This window comes from Mastigoproctus giganteus, chromosome 11 (genome assembly GCF_048544385.1).
Source record: "Mastigoproctus giganteus isolate SK-2022 chromosome 11, ASM4854438v1, whole genome shotgun sequence".
Lineage (NCBI taxonomy): Eukaryota > Metazoa > Arthropoda > Arachnida > Uropygi > Thelyphonidae > Mastigoproctus > Mastigoproctus giganteus.
Genome location: NC_143585.1, coordinates 11,904,929 through 11,930,280, shown reverse-complemented (window position 1 = coordinate 11,930,280; position 25,352 = coordinate 11,904,929). Strand labels below are relative to the sequence as shown.

At 39.0% G+C, this 25,352-nt stretch overlaps 1 protein-coding gene across 1 annotated transcript; it reads left to right on the top strand.

The window, feature by feature from the left end:
* Positions 1 to 3,042: 3,042 nt before the first annotated feature.
* Positions 3,043 to 23,419, top strand: LOC150077717 (alpha-tocopherol transfer protein-like). The gene is made up of 6 exons (XM_090384913.1): positions 3,043 to 3,156; positions 10,699 to 10,903; positions 11,908 to 12,150; positions 19,935 to 20,131; positions 21,502 to 21,612; positions 23,105 to 23,419. Exons 2-6 carry the CDS (start codon positions 10,762 to 10,764, stop codon positions 23,333 to 23,335), a joined length of 924 nt encoding a protein of 307 aa, XP_090241039.1. The 5' UTR covers positions 3,043 to 3,156; positions 10,699 to 10,761; the 3' UTR covers positions 23,336 to 23,419.
* Positions 23,420 to 25,352: the final 1,933 nt, after the last annotated feature.

The following is a 25,352-nucleotide window of genomic DNA, read 5'->3' as shown; positions in this document are numbered from 1 at the left end:
AAGAGGTAACTACCATTAGGGGTAAAGGGAAGGGGTATTGCTTTCGTAAAGGCGACTACAATGGACTGAGACAGTATTTAAATTCTATACAGTGGGATCAACTGATGATATTGCCAACAGCAAATTCAAAATGGGAAGCATTCAAAGAACTTATTGTGGAAGCTACTAGGCTTTACATACCAACTAAGAAATATTGTTCAAGGTTTAGGCCTAAATGGTTGTCAGATGAACTAATAAGGCATATGGCAGAGAAGAAAAATGCATGGGATACATACAAATTAACACGTGACACGGACGCCTATGATAGATACAAGTTGATCTGTAACCAAGTTACAAAGGAGGTTAGGCAGGCGAAGGCAGATTACGAGAGATCCTTGGCAAGGGATGCGAAGAAAAACAGCAAAGAGTTCTTTACTTATGTAAACTCTAGAAGGAAGGGGATGAATCAGATTGGTCCACTTGAGATCGATGGGTCAACTGTTGATGACCCTGCTCGGGTAGCTAACAAACTAAATGAATATTTTGCATCGACATTCACACATGAGGAGTTATTCAGCGAGGGGAATGCCAGAGGTGTATTCAACTCTAGCAGTAAGCTAGAGAATCTTGTAATAACTGAGAGCAAAGTGGAGGAGAAATTGTTGAAGATAAACACAAGAAAGGCACCTGGGGTGGAGGGGATCTATCCAGTTATATTAAAGGAGGCAGCAAAGGAGGTAAGCAAACCCTTAGCCATAATTATGAGAGCTTCCTTGGACTCAGGGGAGGTACCCATTGACTGGAGATGTGCAAATGTGACCCCAATTCACAAAGGGGGATCAAAGGCTGACACAAGTAATTATAGACCTGTGAGTTTAACTTCTGTTCCCGGAAAATTAATGGAGGCACTGGTGAAAGAAGCACTGCAGGATCATCTAGACAAGACTTCAGTTATAGCTAGGACACAGCATGGTTTTGTTAAGGGGAAGTCTTGCCTGACCAATTTGATTGGATACTATGATGCAGTCACAAAAGAACTGGATGCAGGGAATAACTTTGATATTATATACTTGGATCTTAGAAAGGCTTTTGATACTGTTGCACATGGAAGACTGCTGCACAAATTGGAGCAGTGTGGCATTGGAGGCAAGTTGCTGCTATGGATAAAGGGGTGGTTGAGGGGGAGAAGACAGAGAGTGGTAATCAATGGACACTGCTCATCGTGGACTAATGTTATTAGTGGAGTCCCTCAGGGTTCAGTATTGGGGCCTTTATTGTTTTCTGTATTTATAAATGATATTGATGATGGTATATCAGGCTTAATGTCCAAGTTTGCAGACGATACGAAGGTTGGCAGGGTTGTCAAGGACACTACTGACACTATGCTGCTGCAACAGGATTTGGAAAGGTTGAGCAGATGGGCTTCGAGGTGGCAAATGAAGTTTAACATTGACAAATGTAAAGTACTACATATGGGAAACAGCAACCCCAGAGCAACGTATCAACTCTGTGGTACTACACTGACAGTGGTAGAGAATGAAAGGGACCTGGGGGTGGTGGTGCAGGCAGATATGAAGTTCTCTGAGCAGTGCAGACGAGCTGCAAGAGTAGCTCATGGTGTATTGTCAATGATATATAGGAATTTTTCTAGCAGGGATAAGGAGGTGATTATTCCCTTGTATAAGGCAATGGTCAGGCCACACCTAGAGTACTGTATACAGGCCTGGAGGCCTCATTTCAGGAAGGATGTAGAGCTGCTGGAACGAGTACAGAGAAGGGCAACTAGATTGGTGAATGGGACAAAGGGGTTCTCTTACGAAGAAAGGCTTAAGTTTTGCAAATTACAGTGTCTGGAAACTAGGTACCAGCGGGGTGATCTGATAGAGGTGTACAAAGCCTTGAATGGTTTGAGCATGCTCAATGCTGATGGGATTCTTCCTCTAGCTCAGAAAAATCACCTGAGAGGGCATAAATTCAAATTGAGGAAAGACAGATGTAGGATAGATGTGCGGAAATTTGCCTTTAGCCAGCGGGTGGTTGGTGGGTGGAACAGACTTCCATCCCTTGTCGTGGAAGTTGATAGCCTAAATAAGTTTAAGGCTCAGCTGGACAGGTATTTCGAACGAACAGAGGGGTGAAGTGGAAGTGGTTATTTTTATTTATTTATGTTACTTTTTTTTTTTTTTTTTTTTTTTTTTTTTGGCTGATGCTGCATAAGCTTGCTTTCTTGCATCAAATGCCTCTACTAATGCTAATGCTAATGCTAATCATGTGCCGCTCTGATGTCATGTGATCATATTTTCGAGCATCTTGTATCGATTTCTGTAATGTGACCTTTTTGGTAATTTTTATACACCCCCTATAAATGTCCCTTATAGGAGGTGTATAAGTCCTGTTGGAAGGTTCTCGCTGCCTCCTCATTTCACCTTTATTCTATGGCACACAGTATACCAAATTTTGTCCCGATTCATTGCAAGCTGCATGAGCTACACCACGATTTCTACGTGTTCTGTTAATTTTGTTAAGCAGTGTATAATCAAATGAATGTGACTCCCAGCATTCTAAGTAAACTTTGGAACACGTTTCAAAAGTACACTCTCTAGATTTTTACAGAGATGAAGCAGATTACTGACCAAAGACACTTTCTAGATAACTATTTATGAGATAGTTATCTAGTAAACTAAGAGACAGATTGTATAACGCGTTAAACCAAAAAAAAAAAAAAAGAAAAGAAACATATCTTGGGGTAAAGATAATTACTGCGTACCCTTCCTCATGAACTTAGCACGACATTTGCTAGTTTCCATCGTTGTAACTGCAGGCAGCATTCCATAATGATATGATTTCTGTTTTGCTTTAATTTTGATTTTCAGTGACGAAAATTACTTTAGATATCTATTGGCTTTGTTTATCGCCATCTGAAATAAGTTGAGTAATACTCGTTTTCGTTGGCTGTTTCTAGGGTACCTTAGTTTAATAACATCAGGATTCTGCCTGCCACCTATCGGTGTTCTTTCCCAAGCGTTACAAACACTAGGTACTGTGTTGATTAGTGAAAGTACTTTCACAAGGAATACACTCGTCTTCCTCAACGCTATGAGAACGCAAAAGATTTTCACAAAACGTCAGGATATATGCATACTAAACGTTCTGTGTCTCAAGAAAACAAAAATGGAAGTAAGTCTGCTTTAAGTATTTTTTAGTTAAGTGTTAATTGCAACAAAATGAGTTATTGATTTAAAATCGTTTATAAGAATTTATAATTCAATTTTTAAGCGGTACCAGTTTAAAGTAATATTATTAAATGCTACATAAATTATAATTCAGTTTTTTAACATATAAATAGTGAACTTCATTTGTCCGCTATGTTCTTTGTTGTTTAATAATGTCTTGTACTGATAAAACGAGAGTATAAAGTGATATCTTCGACACACAGTGTAGACAGGCTTCCCCAAGCAGCTGAGTTGTGTGTCTGACAATAATATACAGTAAGTTTTCTTAGTAGACACCAAGAGGTGATTATTCGATGGTATTAAGCAATAGATAAGCCAAACGTAACTATAAGGCTATAATGGGTCACTATAATGTGATTGTAAATTTAGCATATTCTGTGGTCCATTTGGAAGGAAAACCCGAGTTTCCAGGAGAAAAAGCCATGGAAACCTCGCCTGAGACCCGCTAACACAGTCATGTTGAGAAAAGGGCTCGTACAAATTTCTCACGTCACTGACCGGATTCAAACCCAGGCCTTTTCCATCCAATTTGGAGAAACTGATGATTATATTCACTGTGCTACTCGAGAGAGCGGCCCTCGTGGTTAGCAGAGTTGGTATAATCACCGTCTTCACCACACCTGGTGGAAATGACTTGAGTTCGAATCCTGTCGATGACTTGAAGGATTTTTATGGGCATTTTTCACGACGTGGCTGAGTTAGTCGGTTTCAGACGATGGTGATTGAACAGTATTAGCATATTTAGCAGGTCTAACATGGCGTTTGCTTCCAGAAACTTAGTTTTTTTTGTCCAGCAAACAGCAAATCGACCACGGACCACGTGCAATTTACAGATATAATACAGGGTCATCGAAAAAGGTGTCCGTGATTTCTCTTTTAATTATCTTCGAAAAATATTTGATTGATTGCTATGATCGTAGCAGCAAACAGTGTGGTAATTCACTAAGTTTTATTTGACACCTCAACAATGACCTTGGCTGCGCCGTGAATGTGCGCAGAATGATTCCTACGCGCACTGCCTCAGTCAGCTTCAGTAAGATGGCGACCGTGCAACGGAACGTGCAGTGTGTGTTGTGGCACGAAGAATTTAAATCGGTCATAACAGTGCAACGTCAATACCAACGTATGTCAGTATTGAAATTCAGCGTACCACAACACACAGTGCTTTTGATGAGAAGCATGTCACCAGAACCACCCTCATACCTTCCCTAATTTTTCTAAATAAATTATACATACCATAGTGAAACTCGTCTTCCCCAATTTCTAGGTGTTACCACTTTTCTGCTAGCCCTATTATGTCAGCATTAGTTGTCCTAACCAGGAGTTCAAATTCAGCCATTTTATTAGCAACACTTCTGAAATTACTGCACACACAGTTAGGAATAAGTAATCTTTAGCTTACTACCCTGACACACCTCTTGAAGTTATTTAGGCTTGTTTCCCTATCTCTCTCATCCCGCTCATTTGAAACGCTGATACCCTCAGAACATCTTGCCAACTGTTGTGGCAACAAACAAGAATTCTTGAGGTGACGCATTGCTTTGAGCCATACCATCAGATAAACGCGGACCTATATTACCCTTTTCCCTCTAACTAGCAGTTTTCCTGAACCCTTAAGGCAACCTCAATGATATTGTCAAAAATCCGTGCAACACCTTTGTTCAAATGAATACCTTCTCTACAAAACAGATTCCTTCTACCTACAAGTGCTGGCCAGTCTGATAAACCCTCTCCCCCCAAGAGCTTTGCAGATTCCCTCAAGTCTATAGCTAATTCACAAAGCATTCAGCATATAATCCTGCCTATCGCATCTAGGCGTAACTGCAGCACATACACATTCTGACCTAGCTCGTGGCATTTTTTTCAGCATGGACTTACATTTATCCAACAAATGGTTGGGTCGTGTTCGCTTAATATCGTTAGTCCCCACATGAATAATAATGCTCTCTTTACCTTTCTTAAAAAGTGGCAATCTGTTAAGGTAACATCATCAATTGTTGCTCCCGGCGAACGCACCCTGGTTATGGTCCACCTATCATTATTAGGGTAATTAAGGGTAAGAACAAGTTCATGTATATTTGCATGTACTCTAATGATAGTAACAGAGTAAAGAAATTTGATAAATTTGAAGTACTGTTTAAGTCAACAAATGCAAACATTATAGGGAACGGTGACGTAGTATTACTCCTGTATAAGGGAGGCACAATTTCAATATGGAGACTCCAATGTGTGCAAAAACGACAAAAAAACTGTCATGTTAGGGCCCACCGAAAACCAACTCATTTGTTCATGTGTAATATGTCTATAAATTGCGTTTTCTCTGGTCTATTTGTTTTACCCGATTTCTGCGGAGGGGATATGGAACTTTGCTGTCTGCTCCTGAGGTTAAAGAAAACTGATGGGACACAAATTATCATGTGATACAGATGCCAACATTAGATATAAATTAGTCTGAAATCCAGGAGAAAAGAAGGTTATGTAATCTAAGGTAGATTACGATAAATCTTTGCCAAAGAATTACAAAGAAAAGCAGAAAAGACTTCTGTACTTATGTTAACAGTAGAAGGAAGGGGTTAAATCATATCGGTCCACTTGATGTCGATGGTTTAAATGTTAGTGAACCTGCTCACGTTAATGACGAACTGAATAGGTATTTTGCATTTACATTCACACATGAGAAATTCTATAGGTAAGTTCTAAATTCCATAGGAGGCCTGAAGTTTACCAAATTCCAGCAAAGAACTGAACAATTTTGTGATAACCGAGTTAAGGAAGGTGGAAGGGAAATTATTGAAGCTAAACATAATATAAGAATCTGGGATGGATGAGGTTTATCCAACTATATTATGGGAGTCAGCAAAGGAGGTAAGCAAGCTCTCAGCCAATTTGTGAGCATCTTTGGATTCAAGTGATGTTACTGTTGAATGCAGTTGTGAACATATATGTATAATTCACAAAGGGCGATCAACAGGTGACATGAATAATTACAGACATGTTAGTTTAACTTCTATTCAAAGGAAAATAATTGAATCACTGGTTAATGGAGGACCATGCAGAAGGAATGCAATTGTATTGCCGTCACAGCATGGATTTGTTTAGGGGCGATCCTGTCTGTCCAATCAGATGATAAATCGTATTCACAATCAGATGATAAATTATTTTTAACAAATAACCTTTGTCCTACGAACCACAGGAATATAGCTGTGGATCCAAACACTGAAACGCGAAGTCATTAATATAAAGGGCCAAACAAGGATCACGAGGAACTCCACAGCCCCACTTTCCAATGTAAAACTTTTGGAAAAAGAACTGTTAAAGATTTTTTTGGGTTACCTTTGAGAAATGTACCAATTTAATAAGTTAACAAAAGAAATTTATGAAAATAGTGTAACAACAACTGTTTCATGACTGGCATCGATCTACAAGCATTCGTCAAGATATACTGAGGTACACCGCCAACACGTTTTATGAATTACTTAAAAAGAGAACCTCTTTGGAGACTAGCCACTTTTTATTTCGTGTCCCATCACACTAGAAGATAGAATAGGTCTATAATTCTGAACAAATTTTTCCGAGAATCTTTTTCTCGATTAAAGGTAAAAGGTAAACTGCAGCCATGATCAACCCACTGCAGGATGGAAGCCTCTTCAACAATTCATGCCGAGTATTGATTACGAAATCCGATTAACAGCAACAACTACAAATACCCGAATAGACTTAAAAGTACAGTGCAGGGGTGTTCCTCCATAAAAAGGAGGGGGATACCATAACGTCTTTGGGCATAGTCCTTGCATGTGTCGATAAAAACATTTTTCATATAATTTTATGAGGTGCTGGAACCATTGAATATCCTTTTATACTTCTCCAGAAGATATAAAAGAACATTAGATATATCTTTCAGATAGCACTGTTTGCTATCTGAAATGCGTTACAGTTTTGGACTTGTTCAGTAAATGAAGTACCAGCGTGTTCTGGTTAATCTGAAACAGTCGAATATGATTACATATAAAAGTAATTGGCTAAATTTTATTAGCTCATTTTTAAAAATAGTTCACACGTCTATGTAGTTCAGCAAGGGAAATCCAATTGGTTGCATATTTAATTCTCGTTTGTTATTCGTGTGTTTTAAATGTTTTCTATAACAAAATTTTTAAAGCAGAGTCAAACCAAAAAGGAAATTCATTACTAGGACAGTCTTCTCAGGAATGGTAGAATAAATACACTTTCACAATTACTAGAATATTTTTCACTCGAATACACCTTATCGGTAGATAAAAAATCCATCCAACCGTAGTGCAGGAAGTTTTCATTAACCAAAGTCCAATTACTTCGATAAAAAAAAATGGCAACCACACAATCAGGTTTAATACAAGCCATGATCAATATTGACAAGCATAAAGGTAAAAATTTCTTTAACTACGTTCGAAAATAATAAATCTGTAAGGTGAGTATTTGTAATTGATGTCTTCTTAAAGCGGTTTCGGTAATGTTGAGAAATGTTCGGTGGTAAAGTCACGCTGAATATTAGGAAAGGTGGCGTTAGGTAGAAATGCTGTTATAAGTTCGCTGACAAATAGGAATGCAAAGAGACGGAAACCAATGTTTTTTGCATCGCTGTCTTATCTTAAAAAGGCTCCTGACACTGTTCGTATAATATTATGTAAGCCTTTGCAAGTCACGATTTGTAAAGAATTGAGATTTATAACCGTGACAATAATAACAATAGATTTCGCAGATGGACTGGACTCACCTGAGGGTAAGTAGTCATCTTGGAGTGTAAATAAAATTTTATTTTGTTTTTATCTTTATTTACCGCATGTACACATGATGATACGCCATTTACACGTTGACTGCGAAAGCCAGTGCATTTATCTGTCAGTGCAGCTACCTCCCTCTATTAATAATTCTGTTCCACAGAGATAAAACACTCCCATGGAAAGAAATAAACGAAAGTTTAATTTTTCTGGATTTTTCACTGCTGCTAACATGTAAATGAGCTTGTGAATACAGAGGCCGATTTGCATGTTGCGAGTTTAGTTACTTATACAGACACTGTAACGTTAACTTTCTGTCCAGAATTCGATAAAATCTACGTTACACTTGCCCTTATCTCTCAGTTTGGAAAAAAGTACAAAACCAAGAATTGAGTTTTACCAACTTCCCGTATGAGGAACCGGTGTGCTTTTTGTGCAGAGACATTTTCGAGGTAGTAAATACAGCTTATTCTAATCGAAGAATATCTGCAATCGTACTGCGGTCAAAGTCTCATCGTTATCAGTAAGAGCTTGATGTTGCTGACCGAGACATCCAGATACGAAAATGAAAACGAGGTTGTTTAGTTCACTTATGTAATCGTTCACAACATTTTGAGGTTACTCACAAATAACATTTAAATTAAAACTTTTCAGACATTGCTTGTCAAAAATTAATAGGACATGTAGAACATGATGTAAATCGGGCAGCTTGCGATGAAGCGGGACAAACTTTGGTACGGTGGTGTACCATAGAATAACGAGGAGACAGCGAGAAACTGCGGACTGGGATGTGGGGCATTTATAAGGTTTGGGTAGTATAAGAATTACAAAAACGTCACATTAGACAAGACGATACAACATGCTCGAAAATATGGTCACATGATATCAGTTCGATATATGATCCCCTTCCAACGGCTAAACAGGTCTGACAGTGGTGAACCATGCTCGATATAAGGGTATCTATAAGATTCCATGGAAGCAAATCCCATTCTTTCGCAGTGCAGACCTTAGCTCACTAAGCGCCCGAATTGTTGGCTGTTAGTGTGCAAAGCAACGCCCAAGGGGTTTCCATACATGTTCGATCGCATTTAAATGTGGTGATCGTACAGGTGTAAGTGTCCTCCAAAGTAAGTGTCCCTTTCTCTATGTTGGAGGGATGGTGCCGAATTCCTCGTTGTCTTCCGATGAAATAACGCCTAGAATCTGTTTGTAGGCTAAAACGGGACTCATCAGAGAACAGAACTGTAGCCCGTTTCCCAGGGCTCTAAGTCACATGTTCATCGCACCAGTTTCAACTCTAAGCGGTGGTTTCGGGTTAATGGTATACAAACCACTCGCTTCCTTGCGTAGAGTCCCCTCGAATTGAGCCTCTTAACACAATCAGGTTGGAAATGTTTTCACCTGTCGTTGCAGCAACCTGAACAGACAGTTCATAACAGAACATCGTCAGGTTCCATCTTGCTGTTAGATTCAGATAGCGGCCTATTCTGATTGACGTTGCCCTCGGGCGACATTGGGCAGATCTTGTAATGATACTCGTCTCCTGAAACTGCGTCCATAGTGTCGAAACGACACTGCGTGACACATTAAGCTAACCTGACACCTCCGCCTGCGACTTCCCGGCTTCAGGTTGTCCAACGGTTTACCATCTCGATCATCTAAATGACGATGACTTTTCATCCTGAGTACTGGGGATGTGGCTATCCCATTGAGACAGCCAAAAAAACAGCAATGAAGTAATGTGATCGCAAGCTATGTTTTTCTACCCATGAATAAGTTGCATAATGTGCGGCTCTGTAAGGTGGTAGATTTTATACATCAGATTTCTATTAAGTATGTATTAAATGAATAACTTAGATATATTTGGTTACTGAAAATATATCTAATACTTGTGGTATTTGAATAATTATCAACCCAAAACAAAACGTTGGAGTAGATAATTGGCAAAATAGTAAACTTGATTTAATTCATTTACTTTCAGTTCAATAATCCAGAAGTAGAAGCAAAATATTTCAAATTAACTACATCAGCAGAATTTATTTTTAGTACAGGTACATGGAGTATCTTTTCACGTTATTTTAAAATGTATCGAAATGATAATCAAAGAATTTTGGTGGGACATTTTGCTGTACACTTGGTTAATACTCGTGATACGCCAGTGTTGTGCAGAATACCATGTTTAATCAAATACAAGTCACCGAGGAACTGCAGAGAATGCCAGAAGGGTGCATTATTAAATAAAACAGAGGCTGTTATGCAGAACTTTCTCTCTGGCTTCCACGTCTTCATGGAGCCAGAGAGGACGTTCTGTAATATTTATCAGAAAATAAAATGTATCGCACAGTAGTAAAATTAAAAATCCGAAAGTCCATTAACATCAGCACCCCCATGAATCAATTCAAATACCATCTTCTGTTCAATAATGTGCCGCTTTTACACTAAAAATTGACCCTCCCATCAAGTATCACGTAATATATAAAATTTTATTAAAAAAATTAGGAGTTCACAGAACTCCAGTTGGGTAAGACGGCTGCTTCCTTATCTGTATGCGCGTGACTAAATTCAGACCGTGTTTACGACTGCTGTGAAGAGAATTCTTCATCAGGTAGAATGAAAGTTGAGCATTTCGTGATATAGTTTATTTCTTCTTCTTCGTATAACTTCAGAGAAACACTAAAAGTTGCCTTTTTTTCATCCATTTTCCAAATGAAATCATTAATGCTTCTTTGCAGATCTGACAACCTTATTCTACCACTGATATTTTCTTCACCTGAAATTCAAGTGGATAGTCAACAATGGAAGAGAAATTGGCCATGTACGATCATGCGAACGAACAAACCGTGACTGCCAAGTATGCCTTGATGGCAGAAAATGAATTAGGAGAAATACCTCAGAAAAGAGAAGAGGCTCTGATAGAACTTAGAAAAATGCTAAGAGGTAAGTCATTGACATGTTTTTAAAAATCGACTTCGTTTCTTATTGATTCAAGTAACATACATTACTCATTCAGTATTGAAATAGGTAGGAAGCAAATCAGCACCTACTGTGTTTGCAATATTTCTGATTTCATTTTATGCATGTACCCTGAAAGGCCAAGGAGCGACAGTGGCACAAATCACCGCCGACTTCAACGTGGGAGGTGCCAGAAACGTCTTCACCACAATATTAGGCGACCATTACCGCAGTAGGATCCACCGACCCACCCGAGTCCCATTGCTAACACCACGACACAGGCCTCAACTGGGAGAAAGAACATCTGCACTGGACCTTGGATGGATAGAGACGGGTCTCCTGGTCCGATGAGTCCTGTTTCCAGTTATTTCGAGCGGATTGCAGGGTGCGTATCTGGCGGAAACCACACGAAGCTATGCCCGTCATGTCAACAAGAAACTGTTCGCACAGGAACAGTTTCCATTGAAGAAAGTTGCCATTGAAAAATTGTCGCAATCAACACCATGTTCTGATCTGGATCCCCTTTGTCAATTACTGTGCACTAGTTTAAAGTATTTTGAGAAATATTGCCGTTATCATCAGACGAAATGTATTGGTACCTGGGCCAATAGATTAAAATTTTTTTTTCTAATGAAAACTTCGAAAATTTTAAGCATTTTTTCAATGAAACAAAAAATATTAATTCTGCTGAGAAAATTGAAAACACGTTATACAGATAAAGAGAAACACCAAACTAGTCTCTATTATTTTTCGAATCTGTCTCTGGTACAATCGCCATCATAAACATCTGTGTGCAAAAATTTGCTGATGGACAGAATTGTTGAACAATTAACAAATATTGAACAGACAAATATTGTTGAACAGATTTAAAGTTCAGAAAGGAAAAGAGTGAATTCAAAATAAACCTTAATTGATCATTTGTAGTTATTTATAAAGTATATAATCTGTTCTTAAATGGCAGTTATATTATGTCTTTTCTATTAAATTAGCCGAGCGAAATCTATATTCAAGGACTGACAACGGATTTCTCTTACGGTTTCTTCGATCCAAGAAGTTCAACTGTAAATTGGCTTTCATTCAGTTGAAGAACTATTACGCGTACCGGTCTAAGTATCCTGATATTTATGGCGATCTGTGTCCTGAGGTAGTTGAAGGTGTGCTTAGAGATTCCCAAGTGGTCGTACTACCGTATAGGGATATCGAAGGCAGGCTCATCCTGGTTGCAAGAATAGGTGGGTATTCTAATTCATATCACTCGAACTGTAGGGAAGGGATGGGTGAGGTAACGTTGCTATGAAGATCAGAAAAAACGTTCTTTTCATTCCGGTACATTACTTTCTATTGCTAATAATTTCAAACATAATATTCATTTTATTTCCTAGTGTTTTTTTTTTTTTCATAACCGAAGAAAGGTTGCTGTAGAGTTTTAGGTTCATCAGTAACTTATTCCATATTGAAAAGTATATAAAACGTCAGTACATGGCGTGTGCTCTGTCGTTGGTTTGCCATTTACTGGAAGAAAACCCGACTTTTCGAGACAAAAAACCACACGATCCTCGCCTGAAACCGATTAACTCAGCCACGTTGTGAAAAAGACTCAAAAAATTCTTTACGTTATTAAGAGGATTCAAATTCTAGTGTGGGGAGGATGACGATTCTACCAACTGTGCTAAACACGAGAACCGCCGGCATTAGGGGCGCGCCCGCTCACGGAATAGAAGGATCTGGGTTCGAATCCCGCAAGGAACATTTAGAGGACGCCGTAGCCTAGTGGTCAGGCGCGTGGGTGCATAAGTACACGTGCCTTGAGTGACCGGGGTTCAAGCCCGTGACTACTGAATACGGTGCTGTTTCTTGTATTCTGTCTATCTTGTGAACTCCTCTGACCGTTTAGTAGTCCAGGAGTATAAACAGAAAATTTAATTTATTTTATGAAGAGATGGTTGAGTGGGAGAAGACAGAGTGGTTATCAATGGACACCGCTCTTCGTGGATTAATGTTATTAGTGGGGCCCCCAGTGCTGGGTCCGTTATTGTTTTCTGTGTTTATTAATGACATTGATGAAGAAATATCAAGCTGCTGAATGTGTAAGTTTGCAGATTATAAAAAGGTTATGAAGGTGGATAATGAGAGTAATCAAAATATGCTATTGCAAGATGTAGAAAAAAATAGGCAGATGGGCTAAGAAAAGGCAACTGAAGTGTAGCATTGACGAATGCAAGTTACTACACATGGGTAGCAGTAAATCCGGATTAACTTACCAACTCGTTCTGGTAGGTAGCACAGTTGGTATAATTACTATTCTCCAAATATTTCTTCCAGTAATAAAACTCCCTGAGGAACTGTTATGACCACTAACAAATTCCTCCAACTGCATCGATTATGTGCTCTACGAGCGGCATGGCAAAGCGTCATGCCCAGAAGATCACCGATCTCATCCTTCTACCTAGCCGCAGGTCTTCCTCTGCACCACTTCCTCTCGATTTTTCCTTCCATTATATTCTTCAACAAGAAGTTTTTCCTTCTTACTATATGACCAAAAAACTTTAGTTTTATTTTGTTGACGCTATGGAGAAGAATTTTCGGCCTGCCAATTTTATTCAATATCCACTCATTTGTTCTTTGATCCAAGTAAGAATACGCAGTATTCTCCTGTAAGACCACATTTCAAATGCCTCAATTTTCTTCCTGTCAACTCTTTTTAGATTCCATCCTTCACATCCATAAGTAGCAACTGGAAAAATTAACGAATCAATGATTCTCAGTTTCATTTTTAGGACCAGATCTTGATCCCTCCATAATTTTGTCAGATCAGTAACCAACGTTTTAACAATTGCCTTTCGTCTCTTTACATCGTTTGAATAGTCACTTTTTTTTATTTTTTATTCTTGACCCTAAGTAATCAAATTCATCAACTTCTTTGATATCTTTCCCATTAACCTTCACTTTAGTGGAACCGAAATTATCACCATAACTTTAGTTTTACACACATTTAGAAACAATTCTTTTTTCTTACTTGCTTCACATACTCTCCTCAGAGTTTCTTTAAGATGATCCTTAGAATTACAAATTAGCATAGTATCATCTGCATGACGAAGGTTGTTTATCTTCAGTCCTCCAATTTTGATGCCAGTCTCTAAATCTTCCAAAGCGTCACGCATGATATCTTCGGCATAAAGATTAAAAAGGTGGGGTGACAAAATACAGCTTTGCCTGACACCGTTACCTATTGTGAAAAAGTCCGTGTTTCCCATGTTGCTTCTTACAGTTTCCTCCTGTTTCTGGTACAAAAGCTTAATCAGCTGAATTATGTGGTTTGGGAAACCCATAATAGTCATCGTTTCCCATAGTTTCTCATGTTGAACACAATCAAATGCTTTTCAATAATCTATAAAACAAAAAACGACTGGGACATTGAATTCTTTGCATTTTTCAATAATCAGTCGTAGACATAAGATCTGATCTCTGGTTCCTCTGCCCCTTCTGAAACTTGCTTGCTCTTCTGGCATTTCCACACCGGGTGGAAAAGACCTGAGTTCGAATACCGTAATTGAGGCATGGGATTTTTGTACATCTTTTTCACAATGTGGCTGAGTTAGTCGGTTTCAGGCGAGGGCAGCATGATATTTTCTCCAAGAAACTCCTGTCTTTCGTCCAGCAAATCGGCAATAGAACACACGCAATTTACAGACAAATTATATACACCGCTATATAGTCCAAGTTGCTAATGTGATGAAACCCTACAACAAGAACGACAACAAGCACGCCGTACGAACAGTAAGTTGTAGTAACACCCTTAGGGTAGTAGTAAGTGTGTAGTACTACCCTTAGGGCACTGGAAATGAAAATTAACTGGGGTAATTCTGCAGTCAGTGACGAAGTTCTACCCCATAACTGACGGCCCAATTACCCCAGCTATGAAATTTGAAGTGAAGCTATGAAGTTTGTTAATGATATATAGGAACTTTGTTAGCAAGGATAAGGAGGTGATTATTCCATTGTACAAGGCATTGGTTTGCATCTTGGGTACTGCATCTGCGAATGGGTGCAAATATAGGCAACGCGATGTGAATGGAACAAAAGGGTATTCTTACCAAGAAAAGCTTGGTAAGACCACCTTGTGGAAGTGGGTAGTTTGAATTAATCCAAGGAAGAACTAGAGAAATTATTTTAGGGGATTGACAAGTGATGGGGAGAGTTGTTTTTTTTTTTTTTTTTGGCTGCTGCATTATAAATTTGCTTCCTTGTATCATTTGCCACTAATCCAACTAATACTTATATTAATCAAACATCTTCGAGTGAAATCTATGGCATTTCTAGACATCGGAATTTTGATGTATCAACAATATTTTTGTATAATGCAAAAAAAGTCTGATTCGTTGCACTATTTGGACTTAATGATATTAATACTAATATCATATTCTATGATATTATACTAAGCTCGTGTGTAAGTTTTCTGCATTACTGAAGATTAAAAAAAAAAAAAGGTAAACTGCAGCTATTATCAATCCACTGCAGGATGAAAGTGTCCTCAACAATTCATGTTGAGGGATTTGGACCATAATCTGCCGCGCTGGTCCAGTGCGGGTTGGCTAATCGACCGTAGTTAGCAGTCAGGGGCTTGAAACCCGGTCTACTCAAAGAGCGTGTGTTACTACTGGAGATTATTGTTGGTATAACTGAATCCGGTCTTACGTTGAAAGATTCTTTTTAGCTGAATCTCCGCCGCTCCAATTCAGCCCGCTAACAGATGAAGTGTGCATACACTGTTCACATCTTCATAATTCACTATGACTTCATAATTCACTTCATCTTCAAATTCACTATGCCATTCCCGGAAGATCCACCGTCACCAATTTAACTTCCATAACCAGCACCATTCTCAGTGCACTCGAAACCAAAGCAGAACTTGCTGTTACGTATGTCGACCTGGAAGCTGCCTTCGACTCAATCAGCATTCCCTCACTCGTTCACCTCCTAGAAAATTACTTCCATTTAAAAGGTGACTTGTTGTGGTTTTTCACAACCCTGCTATCAGACAGAATCATTGTTCTTACAGCGGATCAAGATATAATCTCAAGAAAAATCACTGCAGGAGTTCCCCAAGGCGGAGTCCTCTCCGGAGCATTATTTACTGCACTCATTATTCCGTTTGTTCAAGAGAGAGAAGACATAATCTGCTATGCTGATGATATTAAGTTACACACCCAGATTAACCCTGGGGAACATATCTCAAAAATTAATGAAAAGATCAATCAAAAGCTACACGACTTAGAATCCTATCTCCATCAATTTGGACTACTTATTAATCCTGCAAAATCAGCCCAAATTGTCTTTTCGTTGAAGCACCAACCCACTGAAGTCCAAGTTTCTCTAAATGGCATTCTCCTTCCAGTGGTAAATACACATACAGACTTGGGAGTAGTTTTCGATTGCAAACTGACCTTCAAGCCCCACATTGACAAGCTCATAACAAAATTCTGCAAAATGCGGTGGATTACCAAACAACAACTACTCCACGTTAAGGATCTGGATGTGACTCGGCGGTACGTATACACCTCTGTATACTCCGTCGTGTTATACGCCTCAGAAATATGGGCATCTGCAGCCCCCACGAATATCAAGCGTGTGTACTCCTCCGAATACTGGCTCCTTCGTTGGGTCACACATAAACATCATCGTCCACCCCAGCAAAGAACAACTGCGATGGCAACCGCACTGAACTTTGCCCGACTGCCAAATCTTATAATGGAAAGACGCCTCACCCTAACTGTCAAAATGACTACTGGAATAATCTCGGAGCCAAACATATGGGAACTGTGCAGCTGGAGGATCCCTCAACCCGGACTGAGATCAGCTCCAACCCTTATAGCCAACCATAACAGACTAGCCCTTAGCGATCGCTTCCTCCCCAAGCAGATGCTTATCACAGTCCAAGCAATCGAAGGCGACCTCTACAAATTTGTCAAGGACCGCAAATACCGGAGGGAGATTCTTAATGACATACACTCAACCAGGCAAACTGCACAGTAATGTCGCAGTATAATAAATTTAAAAAGGATGTCTGTATAATATTGTATATAATGTCAAAAATACTGTATAACATTTTTATGAATATTGTGAATAATTTAAGTGAAACGTATTATATTGTTGGCCCTGGGGGATGAACCCGAACTTCGATGTGGGCCCCATCCTCAAGGCCTTTGGACACCAGCCAATGTGAGGCCCCTGGCATTCCTGCCGTGAAGGGTAAATTGTATACATCCTTTGTACACAATAAAGATTATATATATATGTTCATTAGCTTGGTATTGGCCCGTTTTTTTTTTTTTTTTTTTTTTTTTTACCGTTCCTTGTGGTGAAATTAAGTTAGCGCTGTTAGAAGTACTAACTTCATTTCACCACCTTACTTTCATTTTACTTAATAATAACCGTGCTTAACAGTCTGTTTTCAAAATCACTTTTAAAACACATAAATATATCTAAAGTTAAACTGCCAAAGTTGATTTTTTTTCTTCTGGTGAGCGTCATTAGCTGTCTAGTAATAAAAAAAAAAATAAATAAATTTTCTGTTTATACTCCGGGACGACAAACGGTCAGAGGAGTTCACAAGATAGACAGAATACAAGAAACAGCACCGTATTCAGTAGTCACGGGCTTGAACCCCGGTCACTCAAGGCACGTGTACTTATGCACCCGCGCGCCTGACCACTAGGCTACGGCGGCCTAAATCTCAACTGGCACTTTGAAAGGCATTGTTCTAAAATAACAGTTGAAGCGTTAATATTTGGGAGTAGTAGTAGATGAGATCATCATCATCATATGTACACTCATCTGGTGCGTTTCCTGGCGCAGTAAGCGCAACAACGCAATTAAGCTATTTACATCGACCTATACAGCCTTCCCTGCTGAAATTCAGCAGGAAAGTTTACCATCCCTAGCCCCGTGGAGGCAGGTCGCTACTACCCTTTAATTTTCAACTATATACACAATTTTATAGAGATCTGATTGCTCTGATCCAAACCACAATCAAAAACTTAATCAATTTAGAAGTTAACAATTATTATTTTACAAGGATCTATTGTGCACCATATTTACAACAATTTTTATATACACAGAACTGTACACATTTATACATGCAATGACAAGCAGTTGCTACTCAATACTAGCGGAAGTTAGTATTGAGTTGCTACTCAATACTAACTTCCGCTAACATGCGGGAATATACATTTATTTACAGTAGTGTGCCAAGCACTACCTACTTATATACAACTGTACAATATTTACATGCTTAAACTGAGGCTAAGAACTGCAAAAAGCAGCACACATCGGGGGAGACCAACAGTCAAAAGGAACCCAACACTGTCTGCTGAGCAGCAGGAGAGACTGACCTAGAGAGAACTGTACCCAGAGTAGGTGACTATGGAAATGGTCCATAGACAATCTTGCTTTTGATCACCTCTAAGTAACTTTTGTAGATAGGGCATTCCCTACTACGTACTGAGTGGTCAGTAGCGCCTCCGCGCTTCAAGCAGTTCGCACAGGTAGGCTTCTCGGCCTTTTTAGGGCAATCCTTCTGAAAGTGGCCCTTTCCAGCACAGTGGCCACACACAGCTTTGACTTTACAATTCCTTGCTTGATGCCCGAAGGCCAAGCACTTAAAATACTTGACTGTGAGAAAAATATCACGAACCTTATACGACGACCAGTGCAGGAACACTCTGCTATTCTCGATCAGGATGTTCCTCAGCTCTGTGGGAACCTCAATTATCCAGTTTTTGGTATCTTTGTGACCTTCGCAATTGACCGGACAAACACACTAGCTTGGAATTGGGCTCTATCGATTCCACGAGAACTGAAGTTCCGTTCGAACATCTCAGACAGGAAATCAGCTTTTTCTACATCAGGATCTACGTCATATATTATGAGGCGTTTGCCAGGCTTCTTAGGGACTTAAGTCTTCATTCCCTTTTCTTTAATTGTATCACAGTTTAAGATTCTTTGGGCGTCTTCTTTACTGGCTACTTCCAGCACAACTCCTGTGTCCTTGATAGTTCTTAAGCGACGAACGTTGACACTTTCTAAAACAGGCTTTACAGTCTGCAAAACTATCTGTTTCACATCCTCACTGGTCTTTAAGGAATCTGTGTCAGCCTTTATAAGAACGGCGTGCACTTCCGTCTTCTTAGGTGGTACGTGAATGTCGTGGCTTCGCACGACATCCGCGTACGATGTGGGCGCAATGTTGACTGAGGACTGACTCATCTTCAACATTGCCTTGAGCGACTGGTTCTCAGCATATACATCTATAGCATTAGCTTCCAGTTGGTCCCACATGTTAAGAATTTTATATATCGCCGCTCTGTTGACTTTGTTCGAGTCGTTAAACATATAATCATGGAGCTGCTGGCGTACAACTTTCAGTTGCTTAAAGTTTTCCTGGGAGTCTTCATCCTCATCGGAGGAGTTCTCTCTAAGCCGCTTCGCGGCAGTTCTCTGAACTGACTCGATAACTGACGAGTCATTGGAAGAGTCTTCTTCCATATAGCATGAAAGGTCAATAACTGGATCGTCGCACACTGGAACGTCCATCTGCTCACTGTTCAGCTTTGTCAGGCTTAGCTTAGCCCGTGGCTGAGCTGCAGCTGTCAGTTCTTTTGACATATTGCAACAGTACTATTATTTAACAGTTTATGGAAACACAATGTTCGGTTCCAAAGAGTCCCACACTACACAATAACTTTTAGACTAACAAGTCCGTCAGTCAAGGCCTACTTAGCCGACCAGGATTCGCCTGGCCGCCCACCCCGGACTGCATGGAAGTAAGGCCCACCAGATAGCAGTAGTCACTGCACAGTAAAACAAGAAGTCTCTTGTGGAAGCGCTAAGATCACTATAATAAACGCTACATCAGAGCAACTAGAACACTGTGCACCCAGACCGCCAAAATAGTACCGGGGCAGTAGTAGATGAGATGTAGAGACGGTTCCTTGAGTAATTCCGTTTTATTTTACAGGTCGGAGTAATCCGAAGGACTTTCCTTTTCCACTTGGATTTAGAGCCACAGTACTTGTAGCAGAGAAGTACATTGAAGACGAGATTAATCAGATTACTGGTGCAATTGTGATTGCTGATTTAGAGGGACTTAGTATGGCGCATCTCGCAGACATTGGAACCCCTCGTGCCTTATTCCGAACCATGTCATTGATTCAGGTACTTGTATTTTGTTTATCTTTCGTTTTAATTCAAGTAAAGTATGAGTTTTCAGCTAATGTCAGTATTAAACAATGTTTTGCCGTCCAAGATGGAGGAGAGATTTGATTTCAGATGGGTATTATTGTTAATAAGTAATTATTAATTAATAATTGTTTTATTAATCTTACTGAGGATTCACAATCATGCTCATCACCAGGATTAATCGATTTATTTAAATTACCCAGCTCTACAGCGCAGATGGCACTTGTTCCTGCAGTCAAATATCGTGTCTGAAAGCAAATTTTCTGATATCTATCGTACAACATTCCTTTTCAATTTAAGTTTATGCTTCCTTATGTGTGTCGTCCAAGCAAGAATAAGGCCTCCATGAGCATTTAGTTTGCTTTTCTCAATCCCTTTAAACTCTTCAGTTAAGTCTCCTTGTAAGTGCCTGCTTTCTGAACGCTGCGATTTGTAAAAATGAAGTCGTTCTTGGTAAGGACGTCTTTTGTTTTCCAAAAATCTCGTTGCTCTTCTCTGTCCCTGTTCAAACAGTTCCACATCTTCCCTATCCTACTTGTTGAAAACTAATTATTCTTTCTTCCCACCTCCACTTAAAACTGCGTTCTAGCCAAATTTCCATTGAAGATTTATTACATCTTTTCATCTTCGATGTTCTTCTGGGGATCTTCGATTGTCTAACAGCAGTCGCTGATTATCCTGATCTTGTCGTTTACAACTTTCTTCTCGATTATTTCTCACGGGAATACCAACTTACTTTGTTTTCGCCACCTGATAAGTCGATTCGACAACGATAGCGCTCCGTCTGCCACTAACGCCGGCTACAAGGCTCTTTCTTTGACGTCCTGTCCACTTTTTGTTTCACTCCAGTCTCCGTCTTCGCCCATGTTTCCTTGGGGCTAATCCCGGATCAGACACATCTGCGTGGTCAACTTCTAACAAGTTCATCTACCATTTGTATGTGCAATTTAATCAAAGCAAAATTAAGCATTTCGAACAGTATTTAATATATTTTGAACTTTCATAATTTTACCAGAAGAGGACTTCTGCGTGTTATTATCCGTATAACGAAGAAAATTGCGCACTGCTGTAAGATGAAAGACTTCAATTCTTTCATTATTCCTGAGTTTCGAATTACAGAAGTCTCTAACAAGTTTAAGGAATTTGGAGTCCGATTAGTAATTTACTTTTAAGGAAACCAGAGAGGGAAAAATGTGAAAAAATTGCAAATAATATGCCTGTAAATTTGTTTTCCTTATATAATGTACGAATACAAGTTAATTCATTTTTCTGACATTGTGGAAAGATGTGAACTGTGACAACTATTATCCGGATTAATTATTTCTCGTTTGTTTTTCTTATCTTAGGATTGCTTCCCAGCTAGAATAAGAAAGATCCACTTACTGCACCACTCTCAGGCGTACGAGATTCTGTTTACGCTTGTGAAGCCGTTTCTCAAGGAAAAAATCAAAAAAAGGGTAAGAAACTGGTTAAGGATTGTTTTATGGGTTGTTTATTTCCTCTATTCGTTTTGTACTCGTACAGACTTTGGTCTAGAAGGGTTGTGTCTGTACAGTAAACAGCATCGTACATACAGTATTTGAATACAGGAGACTCCATGGGTTGCAACTCTGCCGTATTCTTCTTTAGTATTACTTGATTATTGCACACTCTCATTAATTAAGACATAAAATAGATTTGGAATGCAGGTGGTGAGACGGGTTACATCTTCACAAAATTATATCATTAATATATGCTTAAATATCACCTATAAGGAGTCTAACTGTGTTATTAAAGTTAATAACTCAGTTCTCATAATACAGGCACCAAGACTGTTCCAGTTACACGCAATATCGTTTGTTTTATTTCGATTCAGGTGTTTTCAAGGTCAATATCAAAGTCCAATGGTATTGGACGGGAACAGAAACTTAATGCATGCTGTGTTTATTTATTACTGAAGTAGTGTACTGTTCGCCGACGTCCCCCTATAGCTGTATAATCGCCCCTGGGTATCGGATTTTGATCCTCTGAATTATGGAAGTTAATCAGGAGTATCAAACGTTTTTCCAGCTTAGCAATATTTTTGGAAGCTACGAGTAGTTCCGAGGGACTAGTCCTTCAGGCTGTGATGGGTATTTATTATTCTTTGTATTTGCTGGCGTGCAATAGATTATGTTGGAATTTAGCTAACTGAAGGGATTGCCCTCAGATAGATTATAAAGGAAATGAAGTTCGCAACTAAACCTACAAAAGCTGATGCACTCTCGTGTTCCGAAAAAACCGAAAGATTCGACCCTTCAACACAAAGAAGACTGGACTGTGGAACAGTGGAAAATATCATGTGGTTTGAAGAGTCTCGATTTACAGTTTTCTGCGGTAGGGTGAAAATGTGGCGTGAACCTCATGAAATCATGTATCCAGGCTGTCTCGTGTTCAACACTCAAGCGGCATCATAGTGTAGGGTTCTTCTCTTGGTACGGACTGGGTTTGCACATATCATTAGAAGTTCATATTCCGCCAATGAACATCTGTTTATCGAATCGGCCAGATTTACCCTGCAACGCTTCACTTCTATCCAGATTGAGATGGATTCTTTGAAGAAAACGATGCACCGTGCAAGAATGGTATCTGAATGGTTAGAGGAACATTCCCAATATTTCAACATTTATCCTGCCCAATTTTCCAGATCTGAATCCAATTGAGAATGTCTGGGATATGTTGAAATGGACGTTGGGCTTCAAAGTTTTTTACTGACCACTATACAGCAGTTGACAAAAATCGTGATGGTAAAATGATCAAATCTGGAGCTAGACTCGACTTCCTCAGACACCTAATTGGAATCTATGCCACTGTGCTAGCTGTTTAGTGCATTAGTAGATACTGAATAAAAGTTTATAATTTTTTCATCAGTGAGTACATAAAATTATGTGCTGTATACAGTGCTTAATATTTTCTTGTCTCTTCCTACAGTTCATATTCCATGGAAACGATTTGACCTCCTTGCATTGCCACATTTCCCCGGACATTCTTCCAGAAGAGTACGGAGGCCACCTAGGACCGTTCAGTGCTGTACAACTGTATGACTCTTTGTGCGCGTGGAAAGAAACCTTCACGTATGATCTTAAGACTTACGGGTATGGATTGCCCTCAAGTGTTGACGAAGAGCTCACACAGAGGGAAGAATCAGATGCATTTTCATAGTTCCCTTCATGCTTTTAACAGCAGAATTGTGAACACATAAAAAAGGGAAAAAAGAATAAAATCTTCCATGGTATATCCACATAAACATACACTTTAATTAAAATAAGGACTCTAAACCATATTAAAGTAATATTGCTGGAACTCCAGCATATTACATGGCAAGTAACCATCGCTGTTACCACAAAAAGTAACAATAATTTACGAATCAAGCAAAATTTATTAAATATACTTGATCCCGGAAGGCATAGGTAGATTACATTACTTTGGTTGATTAATTAATGAAATTGAGTAATTAATAAAACCCACTAATCCCGTAGGAATATAGATCACAGTGCCGCACCAACCTCGCGAAGAACTTTTTGTGATTCGGCCAATCAGATAAGAGGAAAGTGCTCTGGATTGGGTTTACAGTGGACCTACCTCATCTGTGTTTTGTATATAATTGTTTTTTTTTTGTTTTTTACATTTAAATTTGTTTGAATTTCACTAATATTGTTTTTTTAAATAAAGTAAAATGTCTCGCTAACAAAGTGTGTTGATCTCATTCATTCTGTCCTTGCCAGATCTGTTATATCTAGAAAATTGACGAATACTCAAAGAAGAGAAAAGTACCGCTATGTTTCACTTTTCTTCTGTCTGTTTTAACTTGCACTTTTTGGCGTCCACCATTTCAGTGTTACTTAAACACATAGTTTACCAATATTTTGATGTTCCATACGGAATAACAAGGAAAATTTTCAAGAAACTCTCATAGAAACTGAAGCAACACTACTTCCAATACGAGAATACCTTATGCATCCGTCTCTATATTGTCTTCCTATAGACAACTCCTGACATGTCCAAGCACTTAGTCAGTGGACACAGTAGTTCGCCAGCTTTAAAACATCCCACAATCTCCTTGCTCCTTATTCATTGTATCCAGTTTTTGGTGACAACCATAAGTAGAGTTTAGGTTAGGTCGACATCATTTACAAACCGATGTTATGTTTCTCAAATTTCATTCTAGACTAGTTTCTTCTGCAATAATTCTTTAATGACAACTTTCTTCGCAGGACATTCTTCTTCGCATCCAAGCATGGAAATTTCGCTACCAATCCATTTATAGTGATGAAAATTCCAGTCTTCTTGTTCCCGATATTTCTACTTAGATCCGTGGTACTCTCACATCCTGAATTATGTCCATATGATGCAAATATTGAGGCAAAAATTTTACTTAACTGATTAACTAGTTATTTATTCAACCAAGATAGATCAGGACGGTTCAGTTAATTTTTTTATTAATTTCTATTTTGCACATTCATAGATGAGACATTACATATGACATATTACACATTGGTAGATGAGACAGTTCTTGGCAACCTTCAGAAGTCTAGTATTTTCACGTCTTTAGGTAGATAATATTTCATTCTAGTCGCAGTGGATGTGAATTGCTTTAGAATTCATCGTTTCTTTTCTCTCAACACCAAATTAGCCTTGGTCATCTCTAATAATGCAACTGCCGTATAAAACTAAAACCGCATAAAATAGTCAATACATCGACACATTCTTAAAATCATTTCGATAATTACGATCTTTACTTATCACAAAAAAAAAAAAAAAAAAAAAAGGGTTGGGTTTTACTCTATGTACAGTTCCGCCATCTGTTGTCATTTTTAAGAATTATCGCCTGCTCCAATAGTTTTATAATTTCGCTACACATTCGTCCTGTAGGAGGATAACACTGTTTCCAGAACTGCTGCCTATCATTCCTTTATAACCAGTTTAATTCACACTGAGAGATATGACCTCCATCTGCTTCGGACTCTGCAGACATCAAACAGTGAGGATTCAATCGTAGGTAGTAGCTGTTGCTGGAACATCCAGCACTCGTTATCAACAGCCTGACAGCTGTTGATAACGAGGCTGTTCTGTGACGAACATTCCTTAGCTTGACTTTAAACGCGGGATGAATTTTTGTGCTCATTTGGAGGCTTTTCCTTATTTAACAACGTTGTAATTTACAGTAAAGGAACAGTCT

What these genes read in the sequence shown, in the direction of transcription:
- LOC150077717 (XM_090384913.1), top strand. Translation starts at nt 10,762, where the DNA reads ATGGAAGAGAAATTGGCCATGTACGATCATGCGAACGAACAAACCGTG. An exon ending in CATCCTGGTTGCAAGAATAG is followed by an intron (nt 12,151 to 19,934) that starts GTGGGTATTCTA and finishes TTTATTTTACAG; the next exon opens with GTCGGAGTAATCCGAAGGAC. An exon ending in GAACCATGTCATTGATTCAG is followed by an intron (nt 20,132 to 21,501) that starts GTACTTGTATTT and finishes TTCTTATCTTAG; the next exon opens with GATTGCTTCCCAGCTAGAAT.